The sequence below is a fragment of the Bos indicus x Bos taurus genome, chromosome 2 (assembly GCF_003369695.1).
Source record: "Bos indicus x Bos taurus breed Angus x Brahman F1 hybrid chromosome 2, Bos_hybrid_MaternalHap_v2.0, whole genome shotgun sequence".
Taxonomy (NCBI): Eukaryota; Metazoa; Chordata; class Mammalia; order Artiodactyla; family Bovidae; genus Bos; species Bos indicus x Bos taurus.
This window is the reverse complement of record NC_040077.1, coordinates 714,206-737,409: the sequence shown is the minus strand read 5'-3', so window position 1 is coordinate 737,409 and position 23,204 is coordinate 714,206. Positions and strand designations below refer to the sequence as shown.

Sequence of the window (23,204 nt, the reverse complement as noted above, 5' to 3'; positions counted from 1 at the left end):
TGCATCCTGTTGTCAACGGATGTCAGACAAGTGGAAATTGTGATTCAGTTATGACATCTTCTTTGACATCTTTTAGTAAAATCAAGAAAATAATGACATCAAGGCATATTAGATTTGATGAAAGATGTCAAACTTGGGAGTTATTAGCATATTGAAAGTCACAGGATTAGATGACATTACCCAGGGAATAAGCATTCATAAAGAAAAGAGATGAGGAATAAGCTTGGGTCATTTCAATATAGAAAGGTCAGGAAAATAAGGAGCCTGATGAAGAATTTCCAGTCATGTAGGAAGAAACATGGGTAAATGTGAAGAACAAATTTCAATAATGAAGATGCGAGCAACTATGAACTTACTGCTGCTGCTGCTGCTGAGTCGCTTCAGTCATGTCCAACTCTGTGCGACCCCATAGACGGCAGCCCACCAGGCTCCACTGTCCCTGGGATTCTTCAGGCAAGAACACTGGAGTGGGTTGCCATTTCCTTCTCCAATGCATGAAAGTGAAAAGTGAAAGTGAAGTCACTCAGTCGTGTCCGACTCTTCATGACCCCATGGACTGCAGCCCACCAGGCTCCTCCGTCCATGGGATTTTCCAGGCAAGAGTACTGGAGTGGGTTGCCATTGCCTTCTCCGATGAACTTACTGGGAGATCACAAATGGTGAGGATTGATGACTGATATGAGATTTGGCCAAGTGAAGGTCATTTGTAACCTCTCCAAGAGTGTCCTCATAAGTGGTGGGAACAAAGCCTGACTGGTGTAGTCAAGTGAGAATGGGATGGAGAAATAAAGGTAGAAAGTAGAGACCACTTGAAAAAAAATTGCTAAACAGAAAGTAAGAGAGAAATGAGGAAGTTTCTGAAGGAACATGCAGAATTCAAAGGAGGGTCTTTAAAGCTAGGATCCAGGCATATTTATAAGTTGATAGAACAGATACAGCAGAGAGGGAAGGATGGAGGGGAGAGGAGGCAAGGACTAATTCCTGAATGGAGTCACTGATAGCTGAGGATGTGGATCCAGAGCCCTAGCAGGGGGATTGTCTATCTATAAGACATGGGAAGCTTTATCCACAGTAACAGAAGAAAGAAAGAAACTACAGACAGAAATTATGATGGTAATTTTCATGGCGAGAAGTTTCACCAATTAGAGTGCTTCTGACTGCAGTAATATCTGGTTGTTAATTTTTTCTACCCTTAGTAAGTCTTGGGGTGAATGGGTTCAAGATTGGTGAGTGGTACATGTACGTCTTCTATGGTCGCTTACCATCCCTCCACTCTGCTACCCCTGCTGGCTGGTTTTTAATTCTTTTATTTTTGGCTGCACTGGGTCTTCCTTGCTGTGTGCAGGCTTTCTCTAGTTGTGGCAAGCAAGGGCTGTTCTTCATTGTGGTGCATGAGCTTCTCATCGGTGGCTTCTCTTGTTGTGGAGCACAGGCTCCAGGTGCATGGGCTTCATTAGTTGTGGCATGTGGGCTCAGGAGCTGTGGCACATGGGCTTAGTTGCTCCAAGGCATGTGGAATCTTCCCAGATCAGGTATTGAACCCATGTGCCGTGCGTTGGCAGGCAGGTTCTTATTCCCCATGCCACCAGGGAAGTCCTATCTGGCTTTTCATCCTCAGGCCTATTGTATTCTGGGTACCAGGAGCACCAGGCGAATGGAAAGAACTATTAAGTGGATACTTGGTAGTGTACCTCAGGAATTCAGCCACATTCCAAGTGAGTGGAGCAGAGTCATCCAGTGCTGAGGTTTCCCACGGAAGTACAATGGAGGGAGAGGGGTGCAAGTGGTTAGAGATTATGGGCAAGTGATATTCTGGGCTGCAAAATTTAACTTGGCAAAAAAAAAAAAAAAAAAGTGAGACTGTGACTCAGGACTCCTAAAGGGGTTGAAGATTGTTGGCATAGTTACTAGAGGAAGTGAACTAGAAAGACAAGATGTGGTGATCAAAGAGTCAGAGGCCCACAGTTGTGATGTTCAAGGAGATTTGGTGAATGGAACTGATCAGGGTGGTTAATGGCTCAGGTGGAGCAGGAAGAAAGGGTGGTCCTGAGAGGTTAGGGAACTGGATGAGTGATTCCTGTTCTTCAGCGAACATGAGAGGTGATGAAAAGGAGTGTGGATTATTGCAATCAGAAGCAGACGATAGTATAGTCTTATAGTAAGGGCTTCCCTTATGGCTCAGTTTGTAAAGAATCCACCTGCAATGCTGGAGACCCTGGTTTGATTCCTGAGTGAGGAAGATCCCCGGGAGAAGGGATAGGCTACCCACTCCAGTATTCTTGGGCTTTCCTTGTGGCTCAGCTGGTAAAGAATCTGCCTGCAATGCAGGAGACCTGGGTTGGGAAGATCCCCTGGCCTGAAGAATTCCACGGACTGTAAAGTCCATGGAGTTGCAGAGAGTCGGACATGCCTGAGTAACTTTCACTTTCAAAGAAGTTTGGGTTTTGTTTTCTTAAGTGAAGCAGAAGGAAAAACAGTTTAAAAGTGACAGGAACAACTTCATGCCCTAAGATGTACATATGTGCAAGAATAAAAAGTGACTGATTTTTTCTACAGGGGACAACAAATTTTTCATTAGAATAGTAACATGAGGAGAATATTAAAAAATCAATTGAAGATGTTGTGGATGATAGTCTATAAGTTCCAAAGGGTTTAGGTGGGGGAAAAGGATGAGAAGTAGGAACCTAAATAACATTAGGGATAAGCAAAGCTTTAAGTTTATTCAACTTGTCTATTTGTTGCTGTTGTTGCTTGTGCTTTTGGTGTCATTGTCTAAGAAATCATTGCTAAATTCAATGTCATGAAGGTGACGTTTTCTCCCATGTGTTTTTCTAAGAGTTTTATATTTCTAGTTCTTACTTTTAGATTTGATTAATTTTGAGTTAATTTTTATATATGGAATATATAAGGCAAGGGTCCAACTTCATTCTTTTGCATGTGGATATTCAGTTTTCCCAGAATCGTTTATAGAAAAGGCTGTCCTTTCATTACTGAGTAGTCTTGTCAGAAATCAACTGACCAGATTATGAATGTTTATTCTGTATTCTAATCCATTGATGTATATTTTTATCCTTTTGGAAGTATTAAAAGTTTTGTTTATATAGTTTTGTAGTAGGTTTTCATATCAGATGGTGTGAGTCCTCCACCTTTGTTCTTTTACAAGACTGTTTTGGCTTGCATGCAGGTTTTCATAAGTGTTCATTATCAGGTGGAGTTCTCTTTCTATGTTGCTGAGTTTTTATAATGAAATGTTGGATTTTGTCAAAAGCATTTTTTTTTTTTTTTTTTTTGCTGTTGAGATCATCTCATGGTGAATTACTCCACTTAGTTAGGCTGTGTTATTCTTTCTGTATGTTGGTGGAATCCATTTGCAAAAAGTTGTCTAAAATTTTTTTTGCATCTAGTAATATGTTTGCATATTGGTCTTTTGAGTTTTCTTGTAATGCCTTTTTCTGGTTTTGTTATTAGGATAACATTAGGCTTATATAATGAAAATGTTTATTACTCTTCAATTTTTTGGAAGAGCTTGTGTTACTTCTTTATTAAATATTTAGTAGAACCAGAATCCACCAATGAAATAATTTGGTCCTGGAGGTTTCTTTTTTGGAAGATTTTTTAACTGTGAATTCAATTTAATAGGTATAGTCCTGTTCAGGTTATCAATTTCTTTTTGAGTGTACAACTTTCATGGAATTAACCCATTTCATATAAATGGTCAAATTTGTATGTATACAATTGTTTCAGGTAGAGGGATCCCCTTTTCATAAGTTTATTTTACTCCACGTTACTTTTATGAAAAGCCCTATATTACTACCCGTTTTCGCTAACCAAAAGAAATCCCAGAGAATTTTTGCTTTTATGAAAAACAGGCAGAGTGAAAATAGCGTTCAGCATTTGTTTTGCTTGTGAGCTGCTACAGAGGTAGACTGCACCCCAAGTAGCAAATGGCACTATAGAGTTCCTTCCCTGGGAACTAAATTCAGCATCTCAGCATCAAGGCACTGTAACTTTGGATTGCGTCTGTGAGTATCTGAGCTTTGTGGTGTAGTCTCAGTAGTTCTAGCCCATCAGGCTTCTCTTGTCCATGGGATTTTCCCCGCAAGAATACTGGAGTGGGTTGCCATTTCCTCCTCCAGGGTATCTTCCCCAACCAGAAATTGAAATTCCGTTTCCTGCGTCTCCTGCTGTACAGTAAAGGGACTGAGTTATATATATATATACGCATTCTTTTTCACATTCTTTTCCATTATGGTTTATCACATGGCCTGTATCTTTTAATGATTTGTAGTTAAGTACATTATGATCTGATAACATACTTTACATAAATTTGTTTTGCACTTCTTAAGAATTAGTTTTTCGGCTGCTGGTTGTGGACCTAAAAGCTCTCACTTCCTTTTCCGATTCCCCTGCCACCAGCTGCTCCACGTATTCTGCCCAGGGTTTCAGGAGCACTCAGTGCGACAGGCAGAAAGAGGCTCTTGCAGACCCCAATCTCATTTTTAGTCCCAGCGCCCGTCCAGGCCGCACGTCCCTGTACTAGTCCGGTGTCTTAGACGCCCACCACACTTGACGGCTTTCTGAGAGCGCAGTGCGAAATCCGGGTCAGGAGCGCGTGCGTGTGTGCGTGCATTCGGCGGAAATCCCGCCTCTCGGCGTCTTCGGTTGGCTCTGACCGCAGAGGGGTGAGCTTAAGGAAGAAGACGAGCAGGATAGAAGAAAACTGGAGACTCGGGAGGAGGGGCGAGGAGGTTCCTCTTTCCCATTGGCTAGGCCCGCGGCGACGCCTCAATGCAATTGGCTGAGCATCGTGGGCCTTAGCCCCCGCGTCGACCCGCCCCTCCGGCCGCAAGAGACGCCGGGATTGCGAGCACCGGCGGAGCCAGTGGCGGCTGGTCTGTGTTAGCACGAGCTGGAGCTAAGCGGCTGGGGGCCTGTGCCGTACGGTCTTCGTACTCCGGGTGGCGGGGGTGCGGCGAGGGCGGCCGGCCGCTGGGGCGGTGCGGGCCGGGGCCGGGCCAAGCCGGGCCACGGCGGGCGTTGGCACAGCCGCTGGGCCCGGGCCTGCGCTGACCGCCTTCGGCGCGCGTCTCAGGCTGTCTTTTCATTTCCAAGTGATTATTGTTTTGGATTTTTCTGCAGACGTGAATTTTGATTAATTTATTTCACGCACCAGTTGCTGCTCTGAGGTAAAGCGGATAATGCATGCTGGTGTCATTTGTCGTGGAGGCGTGGGGTTCCTGCAGTTTGTGTGTTAACCTTTTGGATTTAAGGGAAGGAAATGACATTGTGATTTGGTCTCTGTGACCGTCCATTCTCAAGGTCTCGCCCATGTAGTATAGACGCGGGCGAACCCTGTCTGTGAGTCTCTTACCTGGACTCGAAGTAGGCTTTTTCCTCCCTCCCTCTGTCTTTCTCCCTCCTCCTCTGACTCCCCTCTCCCTAGTGCTCCCCTTCTCCATTTCTGTTCTTTTTGCTGCATTAAACCTTGCGGGAGGGACTTTGTAAAATTCTGAAGAGGTTTAGGTCTTCAATATTGCAGGTTTTAAAAAAATTTTTAGTGGGGTGTAATTGATTTACGGTGGTGTTTGTGTTCGTTTCAGGTCTACACAGAGTGAATCAGTTAGGCATATACACATGTGCAGTCTATTTTTAGATTCTTTTCACATACAGGCCATTACAGTTGAGTAGAGTTCCCTGTGCTTTACATTAGGTCCTTATTAATTGTCTATTTTATGTGTACTACTCAATCCCAATCTCCCAATTTATCACCCCTGTCCCCCATAAGTTTATTTTCAATACCTATAACTCTATTTCGGTTCTGTAGATAAGTTCATTTGTAGCTTTAAGATTACACATATAAGCAATATATGATATTTGTCTTCCTCTGACTTCACTCCGTATCAGAATCTCTAGGTCCATCTATGTTGCTGCAAATGGCATTGTTTTGTTCTTTTTATGGCTGAGTAATATTCCTTGCTTGCAGGTTTCACGACTGGGAGGAAATCAGGGGAAAGATGCCTTCTGATTCTTTTTGTTTGGCTGCTCAGGCTCGACTTGACTCCAAATGGTTGAAAACAGATATACAGGTGGGGTTTTGACAGCCTTTTTTCTCTTGTCTTCCTACCTACAGAGTTATATTTCTGGTTAACCCTTTCCAAGGTTATATAAGGGCATGCAGATCTGATCTTGTCATATTAGAGAAGCAGGTTTATTTTCTGTAACTCAAAATGTACTTGTTATTGTTTTCATAGAGTGTATCTACATTTTAATTACAGTTATTTATAAATGCAAGAAACGAGATAAAAGTTATGCAAACATTTTTTTCTTTTTTTTTTTTTCACAAGGTCTGTATCATTCTTAGCCATACCTTGGTGACAGATTAGTGATACTTTTTGAGATGTTCAGTTAATTATGTGGAGAAAAGTGACATACAGTAATTTATTGTGTCCTGCAGAAACTCAACTCATTTTTATGGCATTCTGTGTTTGTGTTTCTGGAGAGATGAATTCAGTTGAGCTGTTTGTTTTTATTTGTCACTGTTCTTAAGAGGAGTACTTAGATTTTTGTATCAAGAGCGTGTGAAAACAAAATGTTAACCGTAGATTTTCTAATATTATTTTTTAAGGTAATTGCAAACTTGCTGAGAAATGATCAATAAACAGTAACAGTAATGTTTCTGTAGTCTATTTTTTATCCCATTAGTTTTGTTTGCAAATGGAAAAACTGCTTTTGTAACTTTCTATTGCCCTCAGAAATCACTGAAATAATTTTGCAGTGTGTTTGTGTTCTTTCCCTCTTCCTTGAGGTTAACTATTTAAAGTATTTCTCAAGTAATCTTAACTTTGTTTAAATACAGTCTTCTGAACTGTATGATGCAAGTCATGTATTCTGTAAGCAGTTGATCTTAGACACTTGAAGTGAAGCATTATTACCCCTCTTTTTAAAAAATATTTATTTATTTATAATATTGATTATTTATTTGACTGCCCTAGGTCTTAGTTGTGGTATGTGGGACTTTTAGTTGCAGCATGTTAATTCTTTTGTTCCAACATGTGGGATCTAGTTCTCTGACCAGGGATCAAACTGGGGCCCCCTGCATTGGCAGTGCAGAGTCTTAGACACTGGACCCCCAAGGAGGTCCCTAAATTTTTTTTTAAGTATTGAGTATTAGTTGGTGGCAGAGCTAAATAAATGTTAAGAACTGTGTTGTGGATGATGAAATTGTTATTAATGGCATAATGTTAGATAAGAAAATCAAGAAGAATTGGGTTAAGAATTGGCATAGTAGTAACTTTTTTTCCCCAGCAGGACTGGGGGAGGTGAGAGATAGATAATTTTTTATTGATGACATCCAGACAAACTGACTTTAAGAATTATCTTTATATAAAATTTAATTGAAGTAAAGAACTTTACCTGATGAAGTTTCTATTTTGTTAGCAATCATAATCAAGTAACTGCTTAATATGAATTTTAGCATGTTGATCTAAAATGAGTTTAATGTTGAGTTGAGTGCCTATGATGAGTTAAAAAAAATACCACTTATACCTTCAAGTGCTTACCATTTAACTTTTGATTTATTTAGTGTAATATAAAGTGTTTGGTGCTTCTTAGACGTTTGAGTACTATACAAAAGTCTTTCAAACTCCTAGGAATAAGTGACAAGACTTAGGTTTTGGATTGTGCATCAGAGGCAAAATGTGGTATGGTTACTGAAGTTGTGAGAAAAATGTGAAAATAGTGTAAAAAAAGTGATTGCTGACCTTGGTTTTATACAGTTTTTCCAGTGTTGCTTACTAAGTGTGAGGAGTGAATCTTGTTTTACCCTAAGGAATTTGAAAAGAGTGATGCTGGGAAAGATTGAGGGCAGGAGGAAAAGGGACGACAGAGGATGAGATGGTTGGGTGGCATCACTGACTTGATGGACGTAGGTTTGGGTAGACTCTGGGAGTTGGTGATGGTCAGGGAGGCCTGGTGTGCTGCGCAGTTCAGAGTTGGACACGACTGAGCGACTGAACTGAAGGAGTAACTTAGACGTAGTTTACTCTTTGGAATCCTTCCTGAAGACAAATGCTGTCTATTGCTGACAGGCCTATAAGATGCAGGCCTTATGCTGACAGGTTTTACCCTTATCTAGCTGGGGATGTCTCTTCCACCTGGAGTGAGAAGTGTCCCGTTCCTTAGGTAGGCTTTTGTATTGGGAACAGGATTGATACCAGGTTAATGAACAGTATGTGGGGTAGAAACGTGTTTCTTAGTCATAAGGTTTAGCAAATACATTTTCTATGGCTATTTTTATTTGAAATGCCCTTGAGGTTTTTAGTGATTTTTGAAAGGAAAAGTTTTTGGAGACTTAAAAGTTTTAATATGTATATATTATGGAGGATATAGACACTAATCCTAGACTTTCTGCATCAGAGATATTTAGATGCCTCAAGCCTTGCAACCAGTTGCCTCTAATGGAGTGCCCATTATATGGCAGGCACATATCTGGTTTTTACACATATAATGCTTCTTGTTTCTTCAGTTCTTTTTCCTGGTTGTTGTGTGGAGTTCCGTTATTTGTCATATTTTCCTTCACATTTCTCTTGAGGACGCAACAAAATAGAGAGCTCAGAAGTGTTTGTTACATTTGTTACATCAATCACTGCCATTACCATTTTTATATTTACAGTAAAATCCTGTCTTTTGTGATTGGTAGTTTTTTTGGTGAACCAAAAAGTCAATTAAGGGAAAGAACTGTAAAAATAGTACATAATCCCTTAAAAACATTTTATTTTTGAAAGATATGTGCACACTTATTTGCTAGTCTTGATGTAAGGTTAAAGGTGTGTCTTGGAGCATGGGGTCAGGAATGGCATTATCCTGCTCTTTTTTGCATAAACTGTACTCAAATGAATCTCCTCCAGTTTCTATTTTTGGGTTCTTTGAGGTGAAACATGAAATTAGATATGTGTGAGGCAATTTTTAAAACTTTTTATTTTGAAATATTAATAGACTCACAGAAAGTTGCAAATGAAGTACAGAGGTCACTGTATACTCTTCTCCCAGACTCCCTCAGTGTTGTAGTCTTAGGTACAGTGTTAAAACCAGGAAACTGACATTGGTGTAATGTGTGCCTAGTTCTGTGCCATTTTATCGTATGTGTCTATTTATGTAACCATTAAAATTGAGATCCAGAAGTGTTCCATCACTACAAACATCTCCCTCCTGCTGTCCCTCTGTATTCACACTTCCTCTACCATCTCTGACCCCTGGCAAGCACTAATTTGTTCTCCATCTCCATAATTTTGTCATTTTGGGAATGTCATGTGGTATGTGACCTTGTGAAATTAGGTTTGTTCATTTGGTATAATGCTTTTGAGGCCCATCAAATTTGTTAAGTATATCAGTAATTCAACTCAGATTAAACTTCTCTTTTCTTCTAATCATCAATTTAAAATGATTCAGCATAAAAATTAGCTTTTAAAATTAAACTTGTCACTTTATGCTTGGAAATACTAGTAGATTAAAAAATGTAAACATGAACATCTTGGTAATTTCTAATCTCACGTTTTTCAGTTGACAGATGATATGTAGAAATAAAAGAATGTTGTAGGGACTTCCCTAGTGCTCTAGTTAAGACTGTGCTTCCAATGCAGAGGTCACAGGTTTGATCCCTGGTTGGGGAACTAAGATCCCACATGCCATATGGCTTGGCCAAATTAAAAAAAGAATGTTGTAAATACAAGGTATTTGCTTGATTGAAAGGTAACTTACTTGATTTTCATAATGACTTTTTGTATTTATTTTCGTTCTGTAGAATTGGTAGCATTCCTCATTTTTTTATTCATGAGTTTGGGAGGCTGCAGTTCATGGGGTCGCAAAGAGTCAGACACGACTGAGCGACTTCACTTTGGTTATTTGTATCTTTTCTGTATTTTGGATTATTTTGTCAGATTTATATATTTAATTAGTCTTTTTCTTGTAGCTTTGGGTCTTGGAAAAGACTAATAATAATTATAAAGGAAAGAAAATGAGTTTATTATCAGACGTGACAACAGGCCTTATGTTGGAAGAAAGCTGAGTAACATATTTAAGGCACCCAAGAAAAGAAAATCAATGAGTAGGAGCTCAGAAAATATTGTTTCCATGAGTCCTTCCTGAGGAAGTGAATAGAGACTAAAGATGTTTAGATGACTGAATGACTGTAGATTAACATAAAGACTGGTGGTTGGTGTCAGACCTATAGTTACGGATAGGACCCAGAGTAAATGAATTTTATAAAGGATGGAACATAGCATGTAACAGTTGTATGCTTAGACATAGTGGATTAGACTAGAACTGTTCTACAGTGTCTAGTTAATCCTGTGCATTGAAGTTTTTACTTTAGATCCTCTATTTTTCATCTCTAGAGGTTCCATTCCAGTCCTGATTGCTATCTTCCATTTTACTTGTTATCATGTTCATATTTTTCTCTGTCAATATATGATACATCTCTGTAGTGGAGCTTTTAACATTCTTGTCTGCTAATTCCATCACCCCTATTGTTTCTGTGTTTATTTTGATTGATTTCATCATTTCTGTTGATTTATTGCTCTGGTTATAGGATATGTTGGCATGCTTGTTAATTTTTTTATTGAATGTCGCTAAGAGTCAGACATGACTGAGTGACTTCACTTTCACTTTTCACTTTCATACATTGGAGAAGGAAATGGCAGCCCACTCCAGTATTCTTGGCTGGAGAATCCCAGGGACAGAGGAGCCTGTTGGGCTGCTGTCTGTGGGGTCGCACAGAGTCAGACACGACTGAAGCAGCAGTTTGTAAATAAATATGTTATTCTGTGCTAGATTTTGTTTTATTCTCTTGAAGAGCTGTAGTTTTGTCTGACATGCTTGTAAGTTACTTGGAATCAATTTGGTCTTTTCAAAGATTGAGCCTAAAGTTTGTTTGGGCTGATCTAGCACAGCCTTTAACCTTGGGCTATTTATCTGCCTCATTAAGGCAGTGTCCTTCTTAGGACTCTGTCTGATGCTTGGTGTGTTGGGAGGTCTTTCTGTTCTGGTTGGTGGAAACAGGCTTTTCCTAGACTGTGAATATTGATTGGGGTTCTGCCTGCTCTTTTTTAGTGCTGCTTTGCCTATTCTTGGTAGTGTTCTCAACCTGTACCCAGATCAATACCCAGCTAGAGTCTCAAGGGGGCCCCTCTGTCCAGCTCCAGAGATTATTCTCTCTGCAGCCAACTTCCTCTCCTATATTCTTGTCATTTTGACCTGCTTACAGGCAATCTGCTCCTCCTTTCAGCAAGACTTCTGGGTTCTATTTGGGTTCCTCTTTCCTGTGCTACAGTCTGGAAGCTGCTTCTAGGCATTAAGCTTGGACTCTTACTTCATTATTGCCCTTCATGGGAATCACAGATCACACTGGATCTTTTGCCCAGTGTTGGAAAACAGTTGTTTGATATATTCGGTCTGGCTTTCTACCAGAGATGTAATTACTAAAGAAGTTAATTCTTCACAGGTGGGAGAACAGGCCTTCCCAATCTGATCTCATTTATTGACATTTTAATTTTAGATTTGTATTTTTTGTTTTAGAATTGCCACATTTTCGTATGACTGCATTTTATTGAGGTGTAATTAATTATATTTAGTAAAATGCATCTATTTAAAAGATTTACTTACTTATTTTTTGACAAGTCTGGTTCCTGGTTGCTGTGCACATGCCTTCTCTAGTTGCAGCAAGCAGGGGCTGCTCTTGGTTGCAGTGCATGGGCTTCTCATTTTGGTGACTTCACTTGTTGCAGAGCACAGGCTCTAGTCACGCGGGCTCAGTGGTTGTGGCTCTCGGACTCCAGAGCACGGGCTCAGTAGTTGTGGCACATGGACTTAGTTGCTTCGTGGCACATGGGGTCTTTCCTGAGCAGAGATCGAACTGATTGAACCCATGTCCCATGCATTGGCAGGTGGATTCTTAACCACTGGACCACCAGGAAAACCTTAAAATGCATCTCTTGTAATGTTGAGTTTGAAGTGTTTTGGCAGTTTGCTTAACTGCCACATTAGGGACTTTTCTGTAGTTTCTAGTTCTCTGTTGAGATTGTTAACATGATCTTTTAATTGCTTGGACGCATCAAACCTTGTGCAGCCTTTTTTGATTCCTCCACTGCATCTTCCTTTCCCTCTGGATTGATACCCCAGCATGCCTGTGGGCCACCCTTCTATTCCTGCTCTTAGATGTAATGTCACACAACAAGGCGTAGGTTGTGGCTTCCCAGCCACCTGCCATGGAGCTGTAGGTGACAAAGTCTGGAAAGTGGGGGAGAGCAGAAGCTCATTTTCCATGAGGTGAACATGCACCACTTGGTAAAGAGAGGTAAGGGAACTGGCTATTTTAATCTCCCTCTCCCCCCTTTTTTCCCCTCTTTGGATGGTTCTGTGGTTTCTTCTTGCACTTTGGTTAAGAGCCCCACTGCCTAGTGAAAGTGCCTGCAGCACATCTTGGAGTGGGGACTAGTGTGGTAAAACAGGAGTCAGCAAACTTTTCTCTAAAGGCCCAAATCGTGAATATTTCTATGGGCCATATGTTGTCTGTAACAACTGCTCACCTCTGCCGTTGTCATGTGAAAGTAGATACAGATAGTATGTGAAACAAGTGTGTGGTGGTAGGCCCAGAAACTTTATGGATACTGAAATTTGAATGTCATAATTTTCATGTGTCATGAAATATATTTTTCTTCTCTTGATTGTTTCAACCACTGAGACATGTAAAACCCCTCTTAGCTTGAGGGCTAAGAATCATAAAATCGGATTGTGGGCTAGATTTGGCCTCTTAGCTGGGCCTTAATTTGCTGACTTGTGTAGTAACTTGCTATGTCCCCTCACTGCCCTGGGCTGGTACCTTCCAGAGAAAGTGTCACTGCTTTAGTCCATTACTTAGGCTTTCCTTTTTAGGGAAAGGGTATGTCTCTGTTTCTGTTTTCTTGATCTACTCTTGATTTGTTTATGCTGACTTCCATTTTTATTTATTTATTTTTTTCCATTTTTTTAGTTATGTAGTCTTATCTTCAGAGAAGGCCGTGGCACCCCACTCCAGTACTCTTGCCTGGTAAACCCGGTGGATGGAGGAGCCTGGTAGGCTGCAGTCCATGGGGTTGCTAAGAGTCAGGTGTGACTGAGCGACTTTACTTTCACTTTTCACTTTCATGCATCGGAGAAGGAAATGGCAACCCACTCCAGTGTTCTTGCCTGGAGAATCCCAGGGACGGCAGAGCCTGGTGGGCTGCTGTCTATGGGGTTGCACAGGGTCAAACACGACTGAAGTGACTTAGCAACAGCAGCAGCAGCAGTAGCAGTAGTCTTATCTTATTATTATTTTGAGTTCTAGGTATTGTATGTGAAAAATTGTTGTGGTCATTTGAGGCCCTGGATAATGATCTCTTCTCCAGAGAGAATCTGTCAAGCTAGTAACACTAGTGACTCCAGGTTACTGCAGAGCAATATGGAGCTGTGATGATTCAGAGCTGGGCTCCTGTCAGTCTGCTTGCACTTTACCTGTGCTTCTGTGTATGTGGCCCTTGGAGGTTCTGTTCAAGGTATGGCGTGTTTACCAGGCTTCTCCCCTGTGAGGACCAGGGCTCCGTCCTTTCTCAGCAGCTCCAGTGAGGTCTGCTTGGTCTCAGCTCTACTTGCAGAGTTGGCATGTGCCTCAGGAGGCAGTCTTCAGCGCCTTGGGCTGCTCTCTCTTGGGTCTTAGGTTTGTTCTTCCTTGCTGCTTGGATATCTTCAAACTGATGTACTTTATGTTTTCTTGTGACTTTCCCAGAATTTCTTTCTTTCTAGAATTTGTCATTCTTAAATTTGTTTGGAATTGATAGGTTATCCTGTGTTCAACAGGTGTTTAGAAGGTATTTTTCTGCACAGCTAAGAAAAAAGCTAGATATCTTTATAGTCATCTGCAAATATTTGAACAAATCACATTTCAAAAATATTTTAAAGATAGAAAAAATAAATATCTAAACTATAAGTTAATGCCATTTCATTGGGCACATTCTATTTTGAATTATATTGCATAATTACACAGTTCTGAGTGATCATGTTAATAGATACCTTAAAAGACCTCTTGCCCGATTCTGTTTGGTTTTCAAATATTGTGGCCCCTTCAGTGGCTCCCCCAGGCCTCCTTACTGCACCTGTTGGTTCATGTTGATGAGAAGAAAACAGCTGGAGAGTTTGGCTTCTTCCCCCAAACTGATGACCTTGGTGATCTTGGTGACCTTGGTCAGGTAATTGAACTGCTAAGTTTTAGTTACTGTCTCTCAAAATTGGCCCTGTTACTACCCCCTGCCTTGTTGGCTTCTTTTCAGGATGAAAATGCCTTTACCTGTTATGTCATTTTAGAGGTATGAGTTAAGAATATAAGAGCAAATTGGTAAAGGATCCTCAGAATGAATAATACTAATTAGAGATATCTGGATTCTGTATGAAAAAAGTTAAAATTTAAGAACTGTATTGTTAGCCATTGGGAATGTTTTTGTAAATTAGCTACTAATAAGGTCAGGATTTTTTAAAAATTTATTTTTGGTTGTGCTGGATCTTCACTGCTCTCGGGCTTCTCTCCAGTTGTGGCAGGTGGGGTTTACTCTCTGGTTGGGGTGTTTGGGCATCTCGTGGTGGTGGCTTCTGTTTTGGAGCACGGGCTGTCGATGCACTCGGTAGTTGCTGCTTCTGGGCTCTAGAGCACGAGCTCAGTAGTTGCGGTGCATGGGCTTAGTTGCTCCGCATGATGTAGGGTCTTCCTGGGTCAGGAATTAAACCCATGTCTCCCATGTAGGGATTCTTTACCACGGAGCCAACAGGGAAGCCCCAAAACAAGCTATTTGTAGACTGTTGTACAAATACTCTTAAACTGACAAATTTAAGTGAATTGTATTGCTTGTGCATGCTCTTTTTCCAGTGCCATGATTGTTTCCCAGTTTCTTTCTCCTTGGGATCCTGTGCTTTCCTCCAGTGCCTTGGAATGCTCTCCCAGGGACTTCATCTCTGCCTTTCACAGTCCAACTCTTTCAAGGCTTCCTCCAGGGAAGCTTGCTTTGTTACCTTAGCAATGTTCCCTCCTTCCTTGAATCCTTTCAGATGCCTGAATCATTGTAGTTTGCGTGGTGGTTACTTGAGTTCATGTCCCCGGCTCCTAGGAGGCTTTTACAGTGGGTATCCCTCCAGACACCCAGTTTCTACCTTCCACACAGCTTCTGCCCTACCCCCATCCTTCCCAACACTACTAAAGTGATGAGAGAAAGAAAGGACGATAGTGATGATTCTTGTCTTCATGTAAATGGGGCTTCCTCGGCCTGTTCTTTAATAATTGTATCATCCCCAGCCACCCTGGGGTAATCCTAGTGGGCCGTCAGGGCTGAGGACCCTCCCTCCTTGGGTGTGGGCATCTTCTCCAGGTCTGCAGCCCATTTGCTGATGCCTTCCAGGTTTGGATCTCTAGCCCTGAACCCTCTGCTAAGATCGGAATTTGTGTTTGCAGTGTATGTGTATTGTGTGTATGTGTATGTGTGTGCACGGGGAGAGGATCTCCATGTTTATGTTCAGTAGTTGGTGCAAGTGTCAGTGGTTAAAACTGAGCGAATTCTGTCATTTTGTCTGTTCTCTACCTTGTTTTTCACATCTGATCTGTCCCATTTGATCTGAAATGTCTTAAATACTCTTTTTTGTCTTGACTTAAGCTCTCATCCTGTTTTCTCTGCGTTTGGTTTCTTCCTCTGTCCTGGTCCACTGCTCTGACACTGAGTTACGACCGGATGTGTGGTCATTTATTTCCTGGAGCCCCAAAGGTGGCAGGTAACTGCTCAAGTGTAGCACACGTGGGGCTGTTTAGTCTGGTCATTGTTTGATTCCCAGCCTGTGTGGCCACGTGGGCCTGGACTGAGCCCAGGGAGAGGTCTTAGGTCCCTCCTCTTATCCAGGTCAGCAGGTGAGCCAGACCTTTCCATCATGTGTTAAAACAGCAGGGGTCCTGAATGTTCGTGGCTCACTTTTTAGGAAGTATTTACTTCCCCCTCTGCTAGTTGATACTTTTGCCAGCAGTCGTGTATTTTGGTCTTAAGCATGTTTATGGCAGTTGTCTCATTCAGTGATGTGAACAAATATGAGTGCTGAGAGAAAGTTGTTGCTTCTATGAGAACTAAGTCGGTTGTCAATTTGGTTTTGTATTGCTGTGTAACAAGTCACTGACCAGAAAATGTTCAGTTAAAACAACTCAGTGTACTCTCTGCTCCTTTTCTCTGTGGATCAGGAGTCTGACTTAGCTTAGCTGGGTCTTCTGCTTTAGGACTCACAGGCTGCAGTCAGGGTGCTGACCAGTTTGCATTCTCATCTAGGGTTTTATTGGTGTCCTTGTTGGCGGGATTCAGTTTGTGGGACTGTGGGACTGAGTTGTGGCCTCCTAGGAGACACCCCTCTCCATAGGCAGCTCATGGCAGTGGCTGTGGAGAGCGTCTCTTCTGGAGGGTCCCATTCTCTTAAGGGCTTTTACCTCACATGACCCTAGGATAATTTTCCTTTTGATTGACTAGATATTAGCTGATGTGAGACCTTAATTGTATATGGGAAATTCCTTCACCTTTGCCACAGAAAGAAACAAAACCTAGTCCAGTTGTGATGTCCTCTCCTGTGTTCGGAGGTCCTGCCTAAACTCAGAGAGAGGATTACCCAGGGTGTGTGTGTGCCAGGGGGTAAGAATCTTTAGGGCATCTTAGATTTGCCTACTACACATTGCTTGGGTAAAACTGAGATGCTGAAAAAATTACTTGTGCAGGTTAGGAAAGAGAGAATTGATAAGGATTGGGGGAGATGTCTTGTAGAAGAATTGTGTACTAAGATTGTTCACAAAGTGCCCTTCAGTTCTTGGTGAGTCTGGAAATAGTGAGTGCTTCATGAGAGTGGTGTATGCGGGACTGATGGCAAGGAACAAGCTAGTGGACTTGTGAGCCAAGAAAAGGCCCTGGCCTTCCATTGAAAGGTGGGCAAACAGATGTGTTTGTTTTAGTGTAAAGTGTATTGTCTGTCTGAGAAGAGAGTTTCTACTGTACCTGCAGCTTTCAGAATGAATGCTTTCTGTGGGTGTTCACTGTGCCCCGACCCTTGGTCAATGACTGCTTGCTCTGGGAAACCTTTTCTGATTCCCAAATGTGGACAGCCAAGAGCACTTTTTGTGAGAATGTTATTTTGTCTTTGAATATCAGTATGGACTCATGTTTTTATTTACTATTTTAGTCTAATATAGTTGTTATATATTTTGCTGTTCAAAATTACTCTCAGTTTGGCCTGTGGAGGAGTTCCTATCAGGCTTTGAGCAGCTTTTTTGGTGCAAACCTAAGTATTCCTGGCTCACTATCAAAGTTATATTTGGATTAACCTCCAGGTTATTCAAGGGTGAAGTGTAGTTTTCTTAATAAACGGGTTAACTTGCATGTAAGGTAAACTCAAAATCTTGCTTTCATTCACCTCTCCTGCCTTCTACCCATGTTCCCCTTCCTATAAGTGATCACATTATTTGTGACTGGCTTATCTTTCCAGAGCATGTGCCCACATGTGTCTTTTATCTTGTATCTTAAGTAAAACTTAGTATGTAAAATATTGTGCATGGTACCTTGTTCACTTAACTGTGTACCTTGGGACAGTTTTCATTAAATGCTGAATGACTGAATAATAAGTGAGATTTTTTTTTTTCACATTATTCTTTAAAAATTGCATTGTGAGTATGATCACTCTGAATTTATTTTTTTTGTCATTACCAGCTTGCATTCACAAGAGATGGACTCTGTGGTCTGTGGAATGAAATGGTTAAAGATGGAGAAATTGTATATACTGGGACAGAACTATCACAAAATGGAGAGCTTCCTCCTAGAAAAGGTAAGGGCCTTTAACTAATATTTTTCATTTTTTGAAGACCTTTATAAATTGAATTCTATAGAAATTTTAGAATGTGCTGTATGGACAGGAGTGTGGCTGAGTATAACTCTGAAGTTTTGCTTTCACTTTGGAAATGCCTAAATGATAATTAATATTAGGCGCTTCCTGAATTTTGTTGTTCTACTCAAATTGAAGGCCTTTTAATTGCAGAGCCACCTGCTGTGGTGTCCTTCCTCTGATGTCTCATTTGCAGCTTCTGGGAACTCCACTTATTGTTTTTTCCTCTAAGTTTTGAAATATACCTTGCTTTGGCTAACTATAAATTGTGGTTTTTATGAGGTTGAGTGGAAATAGTATTCTGAAATTTTCCAACATGACTACCCTGTGCGTGTGTGTGCGTGTGTGTGTGTGTGTGTGTGTGTGTGTGTGCGTGCGTGCGCGCACGCGCGTTCAGTCGTGTCTGACTCTGCAACTCCATGGGCTGTAGCCTGGGATTCTCCTCTGTCCATGGGATTTTCTAGGTGAGAAGACTGGAATGGGTTACCATTGTTTCCTCCAGGGGGTCTTCCTGACCCAGGGATTGAAGCCTGTCTTTTGCGTTTCATGTATTGCCAGGCAGTCTTCTCCACTACACTACCTGGGAAACCCCTGTGACTATCCTGTGGGAGTGTATAAAACACTTTTTGGAAGCCTTTGGCCTGTGGACTTTTATTGTATTTGTCTGTGCAGGGAAGTATCAGTGAACACTCTTGTTGGGGATAGGATTATGAAAACGCAGTGAAGTCAGTTGTTCTTGACTTTGGCTGTGAATCAGAATCACAGTTTAGACTTTAAAAAGAAATGGATGCCTATACCCACCCCAAACCTGTAGAATCTGAACAACCCTACTTGAGACCCACTGCTGAAGTTTATTAGTCCTCCTATTTGAAAATCATCAGGATGGATAAAGTTATTTTAGAAAGTAGTGGGACTTCCCTGGCTGTCCGGTGGATAGGACTTCACCTTCTGATGCAGGGGGTGCGGGTTCAGTCCCTGGTTGGAGAGCTACATGCCTGCAGCCAAAAACCAAACCATAAAAGGGAAGCAATATTGTAACAAATTAAAGAAAGGCTTTAAAAATGGTCCACATTAAAAAAAGAAAAAAGAAAGTAACTTTTCGTAGAATGAATTAGAATAGTGTCCACTTGAAAATACATTGGAAAAACAATATATCTTTTCAGTTACAGTGTCTAGCAGAGTGAGCTCATTTTTTTTCCTGATATTTTATTGTGAAAACTTCCATGCACCCACAACAACGGACAGGTCTGTACAGTGAGCAGGTGCACACTCATCCCCCGGATCATACTAATCTATCCTCTGTCCACTGGTGCGTCTTACCTGACTTCCTTAGACACTTCATGCATATTATTAACAAGATTGACTTCAGTGTAGCTTTTTGTCTTTAGGGCAGAACTTACCCATAATAAAATATATGTTTTGAGTTTCCTGTTCCATAAGTTTCAACAGACATAATTGGTGTAACCAACCACTTATTGGTACTCCTACTTTGAAGGTTCTCACGTGCCCCTTACTGGCTCCGTCCTGCCCTCTCTACTCATAGGCAACCACTGATCTTTTTCTGTTGTGGATTGGTTTTGCCTGTTCTACACTTTCATGTAAATAGTATCATGTAATCACGTTACATGTTTGTTTCAGTTTGTAATGATTTATTAGTTTTAGTAGTTCATTCTGTATACTTTTGAAGTTTTTGTGCCTTTTCGTCCTGTCCTTCCAGTATTAATGCATTAAAACATACTTTTTAAAACGTTTTTTGTGAAATATTAGTTCTAAAAGATATTCTGAGAAAAACTAATTACATGGAAAAATTCAAAGTCTATTTCTTATTCATTGCATTTGATGACTAATAGTGGTTAAATTAAAAAATATGTGGTTAGAAAGCAAAGTGTAGGGCCTCCCTGATGGATCAGTGGTAAAGAATCCTTCTGCCAATGCAGGAGACACGGGTTTGATCCCATGTCCGAGAAGATCCCATATGCCACAGAGCAACTAAGCCTGTGCACCAGAACTAGAGCCTGGGAGCTGCAGCTACTGAAGCCTTCATGCCCTAGAGCCTAGGCTCCACAACAAGAGAAGCCGCTGAGATGAGAAGCCTGCACACTGAAACTGGAGAGTAGTGCCTACTCTCCGCATCCAGAGAAAGCCTGAGGACAGCAACAAGGACCCAGAAGGGCCAAAAGTAAATAAATTTAAAAAAATAAAAGAAAGCAAAGTGTAATTGTTCTTTATGTAGGTCCCAAATTAATATTTTTTCTTGACATTCAGTAAAAGTTATTGTTTTTAATAAGACATGATATATGCTTTTTGTTATGAAAAAATACTTTTTTAATAGATAGATTTATACACCTAATTTCATTTTTAAGACCATGGTCTTTTTTTTGGGGGGGGTGGCTGCATTATATAGCAGCTTGTGGGACCTCAGTTCTCCAACCAGGTTTCAAACCAAGGCCCCTGGCAGGGAAACTGCAGAGTCTTAACCACTGGACTTTCAGGGAATTCCCAAGAGCGTGTACATTATTTTGTTGTTGTTCAGTCAGTAAGACCCGTCTGATGACTCTTTGCAACCCCATGGATTGCAGCATGTCAGGTTTCCCTGCCCTTCATCTATCTCCCAGAGTTTGCTCCGATTCACGTCTATTGAGTTAGTTAAGCTGTCTTAACCATCTCATCTTCTGCTGCCCTCTTCCTGTTGAATTCAGTCTTGCCCAGCATCAGGGTCTTTTCCAATGAGTTGGCTCTTTGCATCAGGTGGCCAAAGTTTTGAAGCTTAAGCATCAATCCTTCCAATGAGTATTCAGGATTGATATCCTAGGCAATGGCACCCTACTCCAATACTCTTGCCTGGAAAATCCCATGGATGGAGGAGCCTGGTAGGCTGTAGTCCATGGGGTCGCTAAGAGTCGGACACGACTGAGTGACTTCCCTTTCACTTTTCACTTTTATTCATTGGAGAAGGAAATGGCAACTCACTCCAGTGTTCTTGCCTGGAGAATCCCAAGGACAGGGGAGCCTGGTGGGCTTCTGTCTCTGGGGTTGCACAGAGTCGGACACGACTGAAGCGACTTAGCAGCAGCAGCAGCAGCAGCAGGGTTGACTGGTTGGATCTCCTTGCAGTCCAAGGGACTCTCCAGAGCCTTCTCTAGAACCACAATTCGAAAGCATCCATTCTTTGGCACTCAGCCTTCTTAATGGGCCAACTCTCACATCCATACATGACTACTGGAAAAACCATGGCTTTGACTTTACAGAGCTTAAGTGATATCTCTGCTTTTTAATATGCTGTCTAGGTTTGACATTGCTTTCCTTCTAGGGAACAAACATCTTTGAATTTCATGGCTGCAGTCACCATCCATAGTAATTTTGGAGCCCAGGAAAATAAAATTTGTCACTGCTTCTACCCTTTCCCCTTCTGTTGGCTATGAAGTTACAGGACTGGATGCTATGATCTTAGTTTTTTGAATGTTGAGTTTCAAGCTAGCTTTTTCACTCTGTTCTTTCACCTTCATCAAGAGGCTCTTCAGTTCCTCTTCACTTTCTGCTGTTAGAGTGATATCATTCGGACAGCTGAGATTGTAGATATTTCTCCCAGCAATCTTAATTCCATTCTGTGATTCATCCAGCCCAGCATTTTGCTTAATGTACTCTGCATAAAAGTTAAATAAACAGGGTGACAGTATATAGCCTTGTTTTACTCCTTTCCCAATTTTAAACCAGTTCCGTGTCCAATTCTGTTTCTTTTTCACCCATGTACAGGTTTCTCAGGATCCAGGTAAGGTGGTCTGATATTCCCCCTTTGTGGATCATAACCTTTTCGTGGTGAAGGGACTTGCATGCCTCAGTGAAGCTGTAAGCCATGTGGTTCAGGGCCACATGAGACAGGCAGGTCATAATGAAGAATTCTGACAAAATGTGGTCCACTCAAGCAGGGGAATGGCTAACCACTCCAGTATTTTTGCCGCAAGAACCCCATGAACAGTATGAAAAAGCAAAAAGATATGACACTGGAAGATGAGCCCCTAGGTTGGAAGGTGTCCAGTATGCTACTGGGCAAGAGCAGAAGGCAATTAGTAGTAGCTCTAGAAAGAATGAAGCATTTGGGCCAAAGCTGAAATGACTTTCATTTCAACTGTGGATGTATCTGGTGGTGAAAGTAAAGTCCGGTGCTGTAAAGAACAATATTGCATTGCAACCTGGAATGTTAGATCTGTGAATCAGGGTAACTTGGAGGTGCTTAAGCAGGAGATGGCAAGAATGAACATTGATATCTTAGCAATCAGTGAGCTAAAACGAATGGGAATGGGTGAATTTAATTCAGATGATTATTATATCTACTACTGTGGGCAAGAATCCTTTAGAACAAAGGGAGTAGCCCTCATAGTCAACAAAAGAGTCCAAAATGCAGTATTTCGATTCAGTCTCAAAAATGACAGAATGATCTCGGTTTATTTTCCAAGGCAAACCATTCAACATCACAGTAAACGGAAGTCTATGTCCCAGCCTTCTTGATGCCAGAGAAGCTGAAGTCGACTGGTACTTTGAAGACCTACAAGACCTTCTATAACTAACATCAAAAAAAGATTCCTTCTTTTGTCCTTTTCACATAGAAGATTGGAATTCAAAAGCAGGAAGTCAAGGGATACCCAGAATAACAGTCAGGTTTGGCCTTGGAATATAAAATGAATCAGAGCAAACACTAACACACTGGTCATAGTAAACACCCTTTTTTCAGTGACACAAGAGATGACTCTACACATGGACGTCACTAGAGGTCAATACCGAAATCAGATTGATTATGTCCTTTGTAGGCAAAGATGGAGAATTTCTGTGCAGTCCACAGAAAAAAGACCGGGAGCTGACTGTGGCTCAGATCATGAGCTCCCTATTGCAAATTCAGGCTTAAATTGAAGAACGTAGGGAAAACCACTAGGCCAGTCTGTTAATGACCCAAATTAAATCCCTTATGATTATACAGCGGAGGTGATAAATTGATTCAAGGAATTAGATCTGGTAGACAGAGTGCCTGAAGAATGATGGCCAGAGGTTCGTAATATTGTACAGGAGGAAGTAATCAAAACCATCCCAAAGAAAAATACACAAAGGCAAAATGGTTGTTTGAGGAGGCTGAGAAAGGAAGAGATATACCGAACTGAATGCTTAGTTCCAGAGAATAGCAGTGAGAGATAAGAAAGCCTTCTTTAACGAACAATGCAAAAAAGTAAAGGAAAACAATAGAATGGGAAAGACTAGAGATC

General features: G+C 41.3%; 1 protein-coding gene across 4 annotated transcripts in view; it reads left to right on the top strand.

Moving 5' to 3' along the window:
• The first annotated feature begins 4,877 nt into the window (after positions 1 to 4,877).
• The window catches only part of HERC2 (HECT and RLD domain containing E3 ubiquitin protein ligase 2), a 235,078-nt gene continuing 216,751 nt past the window's right edge, over positions 4,878 to 23,204 (top strand). For 2 of the 4 annotated variants that reach the window (XM_027554358.1, XM_027554357.1), the window contains exons 1-3: positions 4,879 to 5,186; positions 5,984 to 6,086; positions 17,781 to 17,895. In XM_027554358.1, the coding sequence (XP_027410159.1) occupies positions 6,015 to 6,086; positions 17,781 to 17,895 (187 nt within the window). In that variant the 5' untranslated portion in view covers positions 4,879 to 5,186; positions 5,984 to 6,014. Of the gene's footprint in view, positions 5,187 to 5,983; positions 6,087 to 17,780; positions 17,896 to 23,204 lie in introns of all 4 variants that reach the window. The other 2 variants (XM_027554355.1, XM_027554356.1) reach the window with 2 other exon arrangements.